General features: G+C 40.5%; 2 protein-coding genes across 5 annotated transcripts in view; one reads left to right on the top strand and one right to left on the bottom strand.

The window, feature by feature from the left end:
• The window catches only part of LOC133644392 (cyanocobalamin reductase / alkylcobalamin dealkylase-like), a 137,086-nt gene that overhangs the window by 25,427 nt on the left and 98,179 nt on the right, over nucleotides 1–13,480 (bottom strand). The gene's annotated exons all lie outside the window — the stretch shown is intronic.
• Nucleotides 830–13,480, top strand: part of LOC133644391 (leucine-rich repeat-containing protein 52-like) — a 33,624-nt gene continuing 20,973 nt past the window's right edge. Inside the window, exon 1 of the mRNA XM_062038813.1 lies at nucleotides 830–1,527. Coding sequence (XP_061894797.1) covers nucleotides 879–1,527 — 649 coding nt within the window. The 5' untranslated portion in view covers nucleotides 830–878. The remainder of the gene's footprint in view (nucleotides 1,528–13,480) is intronic.

Raw genomic sequence — 13,480 nt, 5'->3', positions numbered from 1 at the left:
TTGTCATGGAAACGAAGAAACAAAACCACATTTTTGTTTCTTTTTTAAATCAGTGAAAAAATTATATCTAAGTCTTTAAAAATGATTGTTGAACAGGAACATTAATTATTGTATTTATAGGAGCCAAAATTAATTTGACAAACACGTTGCTGGTTGTAATTTTCCTTTTTTTTTCATAAGTCAATAGGAGCACTTTAGAGAGTGAGTGAGTGTGTGTGTGTGTGTGTGTGTGTGTGTGTGTGTGTGTGTGTGTGTGTGTGTGTGTGTGTGTGTGTGTGTGTGTGTGTGTGTGTGTGTGTGTGTGTGTGTGTGTGTCAGAGAGAGAGAGAGAATCGTGTCTCTTGTTTGGAGTTTAGACGGTCTCGTCTGCCCCCCCCCCCCCCCCCCCCCCCGCCCCCAGGGCAACACCTGGTGACGTCAGCGCCGCCATTGACACAATTACCCCCCGCCCGCGCATGCCGCCGCCGTGCACGCCCCTCACGTGCACACGCGCACAGCGAGTCAGCCGGCGAAGGAGGCGCCGTCAGTAGCGCGCGGAGCGGAGCAGCGGGAAGGACGCGTTGACAGCCTCAGCTCTCGGAGCGAAGCGCGCAGGAGGAAGGGGAGAGCCGGCGCGGCTGATTCATCCCTTGCTCCGGGGTTCGGGGGTGCGGGTCAGTCCCGCCGCCATCATGCACTCGGCTGGGGACAACTAAGTCCCAAAGATGAGTCACCAAGGGGGTGATTCCGTGGCTCCGCACCTCAGCTGAGACCGCTAAGCTGCTCGCCCGCCCGGGTCACCCGTCTTCTGATTGGATATCGAGGCCCATGCAGGATGACCGGAGAGGGAGTCCAGGTCCAGCTCGGCCCGAGCGCATGACGCTCCAGGCGGCCCCGTCATGCGTCTCCCATGCGAGCCCGGCACCCACTCCCTACGACTCCTCTTCCTCTTCATCTTCGTGATGGGGGCGGCGCCCTCGCCGGCCGTGACCGCAGGCTGCCCCGACAGGTGCGTGTGCGACGACCAGCTGGTGGTCCAGTGCGCCGGGCAGGACCTGGTCTTGTTCCCCAGCGACCTGCCCCTGGCCACACGGCAGCTCATCATCTCCAACAACCGGATCGGAGACCTGCCGGCGCTGCAGCTCAACTACTTGTCTGATCTGGTCTACTTGGACTGCAGCAACAACTCCCTCGCCGAAATCTCAGAGTCCACCTTCGGGAACTTGCGCAAACTGGCCTACCTGGACTTGTCCTTCAACACCCTGCTGCAGATCGAGGACCGGACTTTCGGGCCGCTGGCGTCCCTGGTCATGCTGCGGCTGACGGACAATCCCGGTCTCGGGGAGGTCCACCCGGATGCCTTCTCTGAGAACATGGCTCTGCAGGTTCTGGACGTGAGCCGGAACAACCTGACGGTCCTCAACATCAGCGGGCTGATCGCTCTGCCGGCTCTGAGGTCTCTGGGCCTCAGCGGGAACCCGTGGAAGTGCGACTGTGACACCGAGGACCTCTGCCTTTGGGTCCAGATAGAAGGCTTCAAATTCCAAGGTGAGGAGGGGTGAGAGAAGAACTGTCAGACCTTTTAGGTAGAACAAGCGGGGTATGCTGCACCTAAGGGCTAAGGTCACTGGGCCCCATTCAGCAACCGTTCTTAAGAACAAATTTTGTTCTCAGGCCCACTTACGAAGTTTTTAAGGAGATTTTTGTATTGTCCAATGTTTTCTTAGCTGGGATTTGTTCGTAGGTAAGAACAAAATCTAAGAATGTTCCAGAGCACTCTTAGGGTGGCCTATTTGTTCTTAAGTGTGACAAGTTCCCTTACTTCTATTGTCTAATGTTGAATTAATATCATAGATAGATAGATAGATAGATAGATAGATAGATAGATAGATAGATAGATAGATAGATAGATAGATAGATAGATAGATAGATAGATAGATAGATAGATAGATAGATAGATAGCAAAATGAGATCGTGCCCTGGGGAGGGAGCGCGTATTTCACGACCATGTAGACCTATTCGCCCGAAGTGACGAATATTTATTTGAAACGCTCAGCAGTCCCCCCTTCCTTAAACTTACGTTTTGACATTATTTATTTCCCCCGCGGGATAATACGAATTTCTCTTCTGCAATCAGTTTGTATTTTCTCAGTGTGTTTGATGTTCGGCTTTTCCGCCGGAATTGTGCCCTTAAATGGGGAATTAAGGGCGTTTACCTATGCAAATTACGGAATTAAGGCTGTTTACATATGCATATTGGGGAACTAAGGGCGTGTTTATATGCAAATTATGATAGTCACAAGGGGTGTGGGAAAAAATCGATTCGAATTCGAATCGCGATTCTCACGTTGTGCGATTCAGAATCGATTCTCATTTTAATTTTTTTTTTTTTTTAATTGTTTTCCTTTTTTTTTTTTTTTTTTTTTTTTTTTTAAATGTTTTTAATTAATCAATACAACAAAACAATACACTGCAATACCATAACAATGCAATCCAATTCCAAAAGCAAACCCGACCCAGCAACACTCAGAACTGCAATAAACAGAGCAATTGAGAGGAGACACAAACACGACACAGAACAAACCAAAAGTAGTGAAACAAAAATGAATATTATCAACAACAGTATCAATATTAGTTACAATTTCAACATAGCAGTGATTAAAAATCCCTCATTGACATTATCATCAAACATTTATAAAACTTAAAAAAAAAGTGTCACAGTGGCTTACACTTGTATCGCATCTCATAAGCTTGACAACACACTGTGTCCAATATTTTCACAAAGATAAAATAAGTCATATTTTTGGTTCATTTAATAGTTAAAACTAATTTACATTATTGCAATCAGTTGATAAAACATTGTCCTTTACAATTATAAAAGCTTTTTACAAAAATCTACTACTCTGCTCAGCAGACTGGGGTAGATCCTGCTGAAATCCTATGTATTGAATGTATAGAGAATCCTTTTGAATCGGGAAAATATCGTTTTTGAATCGAGAATCGTGTTGAATCTAAAAAAAATCGATTTTGAATGGAATCGTGACACCAAGAATCGATATTGAATCGAATCGTGGGACACCCAAAGATTCACAGCCCTAATAGTCACGCACGCGCTAACCATTTGGCATTCAGCAACTGGAGAACAGCAGATGGGAAGAATTTGGCCATTTAAGAACACATCATGAATTTGAATGGACTCCTCTTAGGAAATCACTATAGGAAGAAAGATAAGAGTTAGGATCTTATTACTGAATGGGGCCCACTGTCTAGGTATGTTCCCTCAAGGGTCCTAGCAGAGTCCAAACTTCACCAAAGACACTCCAAGGTCTCCACCTTGCTGGTTGTCACGTCAGTTCATTAAGATCACGCGATTGCGGCGCCGGCTGCTAGCCTTAGTTTAATCTCAGATAATGGGACACTTATCGTATCGTTCAGTGCTCCTCTCTTGATAACGACACCTTGTCCCTCTCCCTCTCCGATGCACATTTAATGGTTTGACCTCAGAGCCAAAGCAATCTGGATATTTGGCTTCTGAACTCCTCTCAGGCGCTTCTTTCTACCTGCCCTTCAGGGCGCCTCCGGTCCCCGAAGACGACAACGCCTTTGAATTTAAAAAAAATCGACGTTCCTCTTCCTCCGTCGGCGCATTTCCACTGCCTGCGACTTCCTGTCCAGATGTTCCGAGCACGCTGCTTGACAATAATCAGCTCTCGTCGAGGAGAGTTTATTTTAAGAACCCGCACTTCCAGTGAGTGTGTGTCATCTCAGGAGCAAAGGAGACACTTTAATGGTCTGTAGAGGCGGGATTAAGTAGCTCCTGAGGAGTTACTTTCACTTTCACAACAGAATTGGTTAAGTCTATCTGCATTCCCGTGTGAGTTACTAGCATACCCTCAAAGTTTCATCACCATTCGACTAACAGTCAATGACTTGTGGACAATTAGCATCGTCTCACCCGTGCCCTGTAAAGACGTGTGCTTGTAAAAGATACATTATTTGTAGAAATGTCCGATAATATCGGTCTGCCGATATTATCGGCCAATAAATGCGTTAAAATGTAATATCGGAAATTATCCGTATCGTTTTTTTTATTATCAGTATCGGGTTTTTTTTGTTTTTTTTTAATTAAATCCACATAAAAACACAAGATACACTTACAATTAGTGCACCAACCCAAAAAACCTCCCTCCCCCATTTACACTCATTCACACAAAAGGGTTGTTTCTTTCTGTTATCAATATTCTGGTTCCTACATTATATATCAATATATATCAATACAGTCTGCAAGGGATACAGTCCGTAAGCACACATGATTGTGCATGCTGCTGGTCCACTAATAATACTAACCTTTAACAGTTAATTTTACAAATTTTCATTAATTACTAGTTTCTATGTAACTGTTTTTGTATTGTTTTACTTTCTTTTTTATTCAAGAAAATGTTTTAAATGTATTTATCTTATTTTATTTGATTCATTTTTTTAAAAAGTACCTTATCTTCACCATACCTGGTTGTACAAATTAGGCATAATAATGTGTTAATTCCACGACTGTATATATCGGTTGATATCGGTATCGGTTGATATCGGTATCGGTAATTAAAGAGTTGGACAATATCGGCATATCGGATATCGGCAAAAAGCCATTATCGGACATCCCTAATTATTTGTACCGCTGTCAAATGATCGCCATCTTTGTTCAGATTAATCTCAGGGTTTCTGTGGATCAATTTCGATTAATCACAACTCAATATCATTTTTAAATTTTTTTTTATCTGTATTAATTTTTAAGTCAGTGAAACCCGAGTCTTTGTCAAGCACCCGTGAGTCGGTGAAACTCGGGTCTCCCTCAAGCACCCGTGAGTCGGTGAAACTGTAGTTTTCATCTGTGGTAAGCCCTTTGTGAGAAAATAAATACCCCCCGAGACTTGAGTCTTTATGGAGTACCCGTGAGTCTGTAAAACTTGAGTCTGTGTCGAGCACTTGTGAGTCTGTGAAACTCAAGTCTTCGTCAAGCACCCGTGAGTCAGTGAACCTCAAGTTTCCGTCTCAATGAAACTCAAATGTTCGTCGAGCACTTGTGAGTCGGTGAAACTTGAGTCTTTGTCCAGCACCTGTGAGTCGGTAAAACTCGGGTCTAAGTCAAGCATTTGTGGGTCGGTGAAACTTGAGCACTTTTAAAGAAGTTGTGAATTGGTGAAACTTTAGTTTTTGTCCAGCACTTGTGTGTCAGTAAAACTTTGAGTCTACATTTTGCTCTTGAGTACAGAGCAAAATGAAACACAGTTAATTAAGATTAACAATCGGTGAAACTTGAGTGTTCCTTGAGCAGCTCTTAATCAAGTTTTCTTTGAGCCCTGTGTTAGTTAGTTGAACTCGAGTGTTGCTTGAGCACTTGTGAGTCAGTGAAACTCGGGTCTTTATCCAGCAGCTGTAAATCAGTGAAACGCGAGTCTTCGTCAAGCACTTGTGAGTCGGTGGAACTCAAGTTTTCTTTGAGCCCCGTGTTAGTCAGTTGAACTTGAGTGTTCCTTGAGCACTTATGAGTCAGTGAAACTCGGGTCTTTATCCAGCAGCTGCAAATCAGTGAAACTCGAGTCTTCGTCAAGCACTTGTGAGTCGGTGGAACTCAAGTTTTCGTTGAGCCCCCTGTTTGTCAGTGAAACCTGAGTGTTCGTTGAGCACTTGTGAGCCAGTGACACTCGGGTCTTTATCCAGCACCTGTGAGTCACTGAAACTCGAGTCTTCGTCAAGCACTCGTGAGTCAGTGAACCGCAAGTTTTTTTCAAGCCCCCTGTTTGTCAGTGAAACTCAAGTCTTGCTTGAGCAGCTGTAAATCAGTGAAACTCGAGTCTTCGTCAAGCACTCGTGAGTCAGTGAAACCCATTTTTAAGTTGAGCCCGCTGTATGTCAGTGAAACTTGAGTGTTCGCTGAGCACTTATGAGCCAGTTTTTATCCAGCACATGTGAGTCACTGAAACTCGAGTCTTCGTCAAGCACCCGTGAGTCAGTGAACCTCAAGTTTTCGTCGAGCCCCCTATTTGTCAATGAAACTCGAATGTTCGTCGAGCACTTGTGAGTCGGTGAAACTCGAGTCTTTGTCCAGCACCTGTGAGTCGGTGAAACTCGGGTCTAAGTCAAGCATTTGTGGGTCGGTGAAACTTGAGCATTTGTCAAGAAGTTGTGAGTTGGTGAAACTTTAGTTTTTGTCCAGCACTTGTGCGTCAGTAAAACTTTGAGTCTACATTTTACTCTTGAGTACAGAGCAAAATGAAACACAATTAATTAAGATTAACAATAAATGATGAATAATCGTAATTATCTTCATCAAGCACTCGTGAGTCAGTGAACCTCAAGTTTTTTTCAAGCCCCCTGTTTGTCAGGGGGCTTGAAAAGTCTTAAAGTCTTCCTTGTGCAGCTGTAAATCAGTGAAACTCGAGTTTCGTCAAGCACTCGTGAGTCAGTGAACCTCAAGTTTTCGTCGAGCCCTCATTTGTCAATGAAACTCGAATGTTCGTCGGGTACTTGTGAGTCGGTGAAACGCGAGTCTTTGTCCAGCACCTGTGAGACGGTGAAACTCGGGTCTACGTCAAGCATTTGTGAGTCGGTGAAACTTTAGTTTTTGTCCAGCACTTGTGTGTCAGTAAAACTTCGAGTCTATATTTTGCTAGTACAGCGCAAAATGAAACACAATTAATTAATCTGCCCGAATGCAGCTGAGATAGGCTCCAGCACCCCCCGCGACCCTAAAAGGGACAAGCGGTAGAAAATGGATGGATGGATGGATGGATAAATGATGAATAATCTTTATTATTCACGTCATGTTTACAAAAAAGCTATGCTAGAGATGGGTTGATTTTGTTAATATTCAAGTCAATCCGACTTTTAAAGGGGTCAAATATCGGGTGTTTAATGACAGCGCCACCATGTGGTGTGTTGGCCAGACAAATATTAGCAGTCAGGGTGCATTTTCCCCCTTTTATGTGCTTCAGGGGGTACCTCCTCCAACCTCCGAGGACAAAGCTACGAACAATGGGCTTTCTGCTCCGCCGCTCCCAGTCTGTGGAACGCTCTCCCTGACCACCTGAGGGCACCACAGACTGTGGATGCTTTTAAAAAAAGGCTTAAAAACCCTTCTTTTTAAAAAAGCCTTTTTTTTTTTTTTGTAGATATATGCATACTAGTTTTAGCTATTTGGCTGTTCTGGTTTTTATTTTTTTTAAATATCTTTTTATATATATATTTTTAATACATTGTAGTACTTTGAGGTTGTTTACTCAATGTAAAGTGCTTTTTACAAATAAAATCTATTATTATTATTATTATTACACTCAGGAAAAGTAGAAAAGGTGTGGACTTCCAGTACAGGCTGCCATATTGTGTGCGGAGTGAGGGGGTTCAGCGGAGTGAAAGGGGCCAAGGGAGCATGGAGTGGTCCTGAATGCTCCAATCCTTCCCGCCCCCTTCCACATCATCCAATAAAAAAAATCAGCGTCTCTTAACTGGAGGGCTGTGAGTCTAATGTACAGAGATTGCAGCTATCGTTATCTCTCCGGGCGAATATGAATCAGGTGCAGGCGAGCGTGTCTTTGTAAGCACCAGCTACGATAACTCACTCACTCACTCACTCAGACGGGGTGGTAGTAGGTGGTAGGGGGGCTGATATCACCACTAATGCGGGTCCATTCTCCGGAGAAAAACCCCTTCCGGGCCTGCCTGGGTGATTGTTTGTGATGCGTTCAAGATCTTTTTTTTATGTTGTATTTTTCGCAGTCACTTTCCACTGCAAACAAGGATCTATCTACGGAGCCTCTAAAGCAGGGGTCACCAACGTGGTGCCCGCGGGCACCAGGTAGCCCGTAAGGACCAGATGAGTAGCCCGCTGGCCTGTTCTAAAAATAGCTCAAATAGCAGCACTTACCAGTGAGCTGCCTCTATTATTTAAATTGTATTTATTTACTAGCAAGCTGGTCTCGCTTTGCCTGACATTTTTAATTCTAAGAGAGACAAAACTCAAATAGAATTTGAAAATCCAAGAAAATATTTTAAAGACTTGGTCTTCACTTGCTTGAATAAATTCATTAATTTTTTTTACTTTGCTTCTTATAACTTTCAGAAAGACATTTTTAGAGAACAAAATACAACCTTAAAAATGATTTTAGGATTTTTAAACACATATACCTTTTTACCTGTTATATTCCTTCCTCTTCTTTCCTGACAATTTAAATTAATGTTCAAGTATTTTTTTTAAATTTATTATAAAGAATAATAAATACATTTTAATATAATCCTTCATTTTTCGACGAAGAATATTTGTGAAATATTTCTTCAAACTTATTATGATTAAATTTCAAAAAAATTATTCTGGCAAATCTAGAAAATCTGTAGAATCAAATTTAAATCTTATTTCAAAGTCTTTTGAATTTCTTTTAAAATTTTTGTTCTGGAAAATCTAGAAGAAATAATTATTTGTCTTTGTTAGAAATATAGCTTGGTCCAATTTGTTATATATTCTAACAAAGTGTAGATTGGATTTTAACCTATTTAAAATATGTCATCAATATTCTAAAATTAATCTTAATCAGGAAAAATTACTAATGATGTTCCATAAATTATTTTTTTAATTTTTTCAAAAATTTCGAATTAGTTAGTTTTTCTCTTCTTTTTTTTTGGTTGAATTTTGAATTTTAAAGAGTCGAAATTGAAGATAAGTTAAGTTAAGTTAAGTTAAAGTACCAATGATTGTCACACACACACTAGGTGTGGTGAAATTTGTCCTCTGCATAAACTATGTTTCAAAATTTAATTGTCATTTTATTCGTGTTTTCTCCTCTTTTAAACCGTTCAATTAAGTGTAAATATCATTAATTATTAATAATAACATAGAGTTAAAGTAAATTGAGCAAATTGGCTATTTCTGGCAATTTATTTAAGTGTGTATCAAACTGGTAGCCCTTCGCATTAATCAGTACCCAAGAAGTAGCTCTTGGTTTCAAAAAGGTTGGTGACCCCTGCTCTAAAGGGACATGGGGGAATTTTTTTTAAAATAATATTTTATTTTATTTTTTTTTAGACACGAGAAACTATCTCGTGCGCACGAGAAACTTTTTATAAAGTTATTAAAAAAAATTAAAACATTTTATAATTTTTTTTAATTTATTTTTTTTAGACATGTATCTCGTACGCACGGGAAACTTTCTCGTGCGCACGAGATACATGTCTAAAAAATTAAAAAAAATTATAATTTTTTTTTTTTACGAGATACATGTGTAAAAATAAAAATAAATAAAAAATGTATTTTTAATTTTTTTTATAACTTTATAAAAAGTTTCTCATGCGCACGAGAAAGTTTTTATAAAGTTATAAAAAATTAAAAATAAATTGTATTTATTTTTTTAATTTTTAGACATGTATCTCGTGCATGTACATGTCTAAAAAAAAAAAATTATAATTTTTTTTTTTTTTTAACTGTCTAAAAAAAAATTAAAAAAAAAAAAATTGTATAAAAACAATTATTTTATAACTTGATAAAAAGTTTCTCGTGCGCACGAGAGACATGTCTAAAAAAAAACAAACAAAAAAAACTATTATAACTAATTTTTTCCCCCCCATGTCCCTTTAGGGGCTCCGTATCTATCTGATCCACATAAATGGCAAAAAATCCGCCAAATCAAGGCGAGTAGAAGTGACATTGTCACGCTAATTATTAGCCACCAGCCTTTTAGCTACATGCTATTTGTGATAATATATTGAGCAGCCTATTCCTATGTCTTAGTTATTTCCATTTCTGGGTCTATGGTTATCATCACACATGTTCCTCTTTGCCATTACTGGTGCCCTGCATGGGGAAAAAAGTCAAAGAAAAAGCCAAGCACAAAATTCCCCCCAGTCACCCATCACTCGGTAAAGACTTGAGTCTACATCGAGTATAAGTTTTTAAAAAAAAGCGTGTATGGAGTAACACAACAAAAAATATGGAAGAAATACAGGAAAAAAAATACTAAAAGGTCAAATAAAGTCAGCCTTTGTTGTCCCCTAATGGTTAAGAAATATTTTATACTTAATATTTCTTCCATCATGCTAGACAATATCTTTTTTTTTTTTACTTAAGCAGACTAAAAATCAACAATTTAGCATTTTAATCATACATAAGCTCCTTTGTGCACTTTGTAAAGACATCAAAATAAATACAAAATAAAATGCCATCAATATTGAAAAGTATATAAACCTAATTACTATTTAGTTTCTTTATTATTATTTCAATTTGTCAAGTTTTGTCACGCACTTGTGAGTCGGTGAAACTCGAGTTTTCGTCGAGCCCCCCTGTTTGTCAGTGAAACTCGAGCGTTTGTTGAGCACTTGTGAGTCGGTGAAACTCGGGTCTCTGTCCAGCACTCGTGAGTCAGTGACACTCGAGTCTTTGCCGAGCACATGTGAGTCGTGAAACTCGAGTTTTCATCTCTCCCGCGTGAGTGGAGGAAACTCGAGTCTTCGTCAGTCACCTGTGAGTCAGCGCAAAACTTAAGTCTTCGTCAAGTATTTATGAGTCAGGTAAGACTCGAGTAGTCACAGAGCCCTTGTGAGTCGGTGAAACTCGGCTCTTAGTCCAGCACTCGTGAGTCAGTGACACTTGAGTTTTCCCCAAGCACATGTGAGTCGTGGAACTTGAGGGAACTCGAGTCTTCATCAGTCACCTGTGAGTCAGCAAAAATGTAGTCTTTGTCAAGCATTTGTGAGTCATGTAAAACTTGAGTAGTTAACGCACACTTGGGTTAAACTCAAGTCTTTGCCAAGCACATGTGAGTCCTGAAACTGAAGTTTTTATCTCACCCGTATGGGTCGGTGAAACTTGAGTCTTTGTCAGTCACCTGTGAGTCAGCAAAACTTTAGTCTTCGTCACGCACTTGTGAGTCGGTGAAACTCAAGTTTTCCTAGAGCCCCCTGTTTGGCAGTGAAACTCGAGTGTTTTTTGAGTACTTGTGAGTCGGTGAAACTCGGGTCTTTGTCCAGCACTCGTGAGTCGGTGAAACTCCAGTTTTCGCCAAGCACATGTGAGTCGTGAAACTCGAGTTTTCATCTCTCCTGCGGGAGTGGAGGAAACTCAAGTCTTCGTCAGTCACCTGTGAGTCAGCGCAAAACTTAAGTCTTCGTCAAGTATTTATGAGTCATGTAAAACTCGAGTAATTAACACGCATTTGTGAGTGGGTGAAACTACAGTTTTCTTCAAGCCCCCTCCTGCTTGTCAGTGAAGATTGAGTACTTGTGAGTATGTGAAATATGAGTGTTCATTACACACTTCAGAGTCAGTGAAACTCGAGTCTTTGTCATGCACAATGTGAGTCAGTGTAACTCGAGTTTTCGTTGATCCCCCTGTTTGTCAGGGAAACTCGAGCGTTTGTTGAGCACTTGTGAGTCGGTGAAACTCGGGTATCTGTCCAGCACTCATGAGTCGGTGAAACTTGAGTCTTCGCCAAGCACATGTGAGTCGTGAAACTGGAGTTTTCATCTCTCCCGCGTGAGTGGAGGAAACTCAAGTCTTCGTCAGTCACCTGTGAGTCAGCGCAAAACTTAAGTCTTCGTCAAGTATTTATGAGTCAGGTAAGACTCGAGTAGTCACAGAGCACTTTTGAGTCGGTGAAACTCGGCTGTTAGTCCAGCACTCGTGAGTCAGTGACACTTGAGTTTTCCCCAAGCACATGTGAGTCGTGGAACTTGAGGGAACTCGAGTCTTCATCAGTCACCTGTGAGTCAGCAAAAATGTAGTCTTTGCCAAGCATTTGTGAGTCACGTAAAACTTGAGTAGTTAACGCACACTTGGGTTAAACTCAAGTCTTTGCCAAGCACATGTGAGTCCTGAAACGGAAGTTTTTATCTCACCCGTATGGGTCGGTGAAACTTGAGTCTTTGTCAGTCACCTGTGAGTCAGCAAAACTTTAGTCTTCGTCACGCACTTTTGAGTCGGTGAAACTCGAGTTTTCCTTGAGCCCCCTGTTTGTCAGTGAAACTCGAGTGTTTGTTGAGCACTTGCGAGTCGGTGAAACTCGAGTCTTCGCCAAGCACATGTGAGTCGTGAAACTGGAGTTTTCATCTCTCCCGCGTGAGTGGAGGAAACTCAAGTCTTCGTCAGTCACCTGTGAGTCAGCAAAACTTAAGTCTTCGTCAAGTATTTGTGAGTCATGTAAAACTCGAGTAGTTAACGCGCACTTGTGACTGAGTGAAACTCAAGACTTTGCTAAGCACGAGTCCTGAAACTCAAGTTTTTATCTCGCCTATCTTGTTGATGTGTTAATGTGTTTTTACCATGTTGTTAATGTGTTCTTAATGTGTTGTTACCATGTTGTTACCATGTTGTTACCGTGTTGCTAATGTGTTGTTACCATGTTGTTACCGTGTTGCTAATGTGTTGTTACCATGTTGTTACCATGTTGTTACCGTGTTGCTAATGTGTTGTTACCATGTTGTTACCGTGTTGCTAATGTGTTGTTACCATGTTGTTACCGTGTTGCTAATGTGTTGTTACCATGTTGTTACGTGTTGCTAATGTGTTGTTACCGTGTTGTTACCGTGTTGCTAATGTGTTGCTAATGTGTTGCTAATGTATTGTTACGTGTTGTTTTTGTGTTGTTAATGTGTTGTTACCATGTTATTAATGTGTTGTTAACGTATTGTTATGTGTTGTTAATGTGTTGTTACATGTTGTTAATGTGTTGTTACGTGTTGTTAATGTGTTGTTAATGTGTTGTTACGTGTTGTTAATGTGTTGTTACCGTGTTGTTTTTGTGTTGTTAATGTGTTGTTACGTGTTGTTAATGTGTGGTTAATGTGTTGTTACGTGTTGTTAATGTGTTGTTAATGTGTTGTTAATGTGTTGTTAATGTGTTGTTACCGTGTAGTTTTTGTGTTGTTAATGTGTTGTTACGTGTTGTTAATGTGTGGTTAATGTGTTGTTACCGTGTAGTATTTTTGTTGTCAATGTTTTGTTAATGTATTGTCAATGTGTTGTTACCGTGTTGTTACCGTGTTGTTAATGTTTTGTTCATGTGTTTGTTAATGTGTTTGTAATGTGTTTGTAATGTGTTGTTTTTGTGTTGTTAACGTCTTGTTAATGTGTTTGCAATGTGTTGTTCATGTGTTGTTACAGTGTTGTTAAGGTGTTGTTTTTGTGTTGTTAATGTGTTGTTACGTGTTGTTACTGTGTAGTTTTTGTGTTGTTAATGTGTTGTTACCGTGACGTTAATGTGTTGTTAATGTGTTGTCAATATGTTGTTACCGTGTTGTTTTTGTGTTGTTAATGTTTTGTTAATGTGTTGTTAATGTGTTGTTCATGTGTTGTTACCGTGTTTTTACGTGTTGTTAATGTGTCGGTAATGGGTTGTCAATGTGTTGTTAATGTGTTGTTAATGTGTTGTTAATGTGTTGTTACCGTGTTGTTAATGTGTTGTTACCGTGTTGTTACCGTGTTTTTACGTGTTGTTAATGTGTCGGTAATGGGTTGTCAATGTGT

This window comes from Entelurus aequoreus, linkage group LG27 (assembly GCF_033978785.1).
Source record: "Entelurus aequoreus isolate RoL-2023_Sb linkage group LG27, RoL_Eaeq_v1.1, whole genome shotgun sequence".
Classification (NCBI taxonomy): Eukaryota; Metazoa; Chordata; class Actinopteri; order Syngnathiformes; family Syngnathidae; genus Entelurus; species Entelurus aequoreus.
The sequence above is the reverse complement of the archived record's forward strand: the minus strand, read 5'-3'. Positions and strand labels throughout refer to the sequence as shown.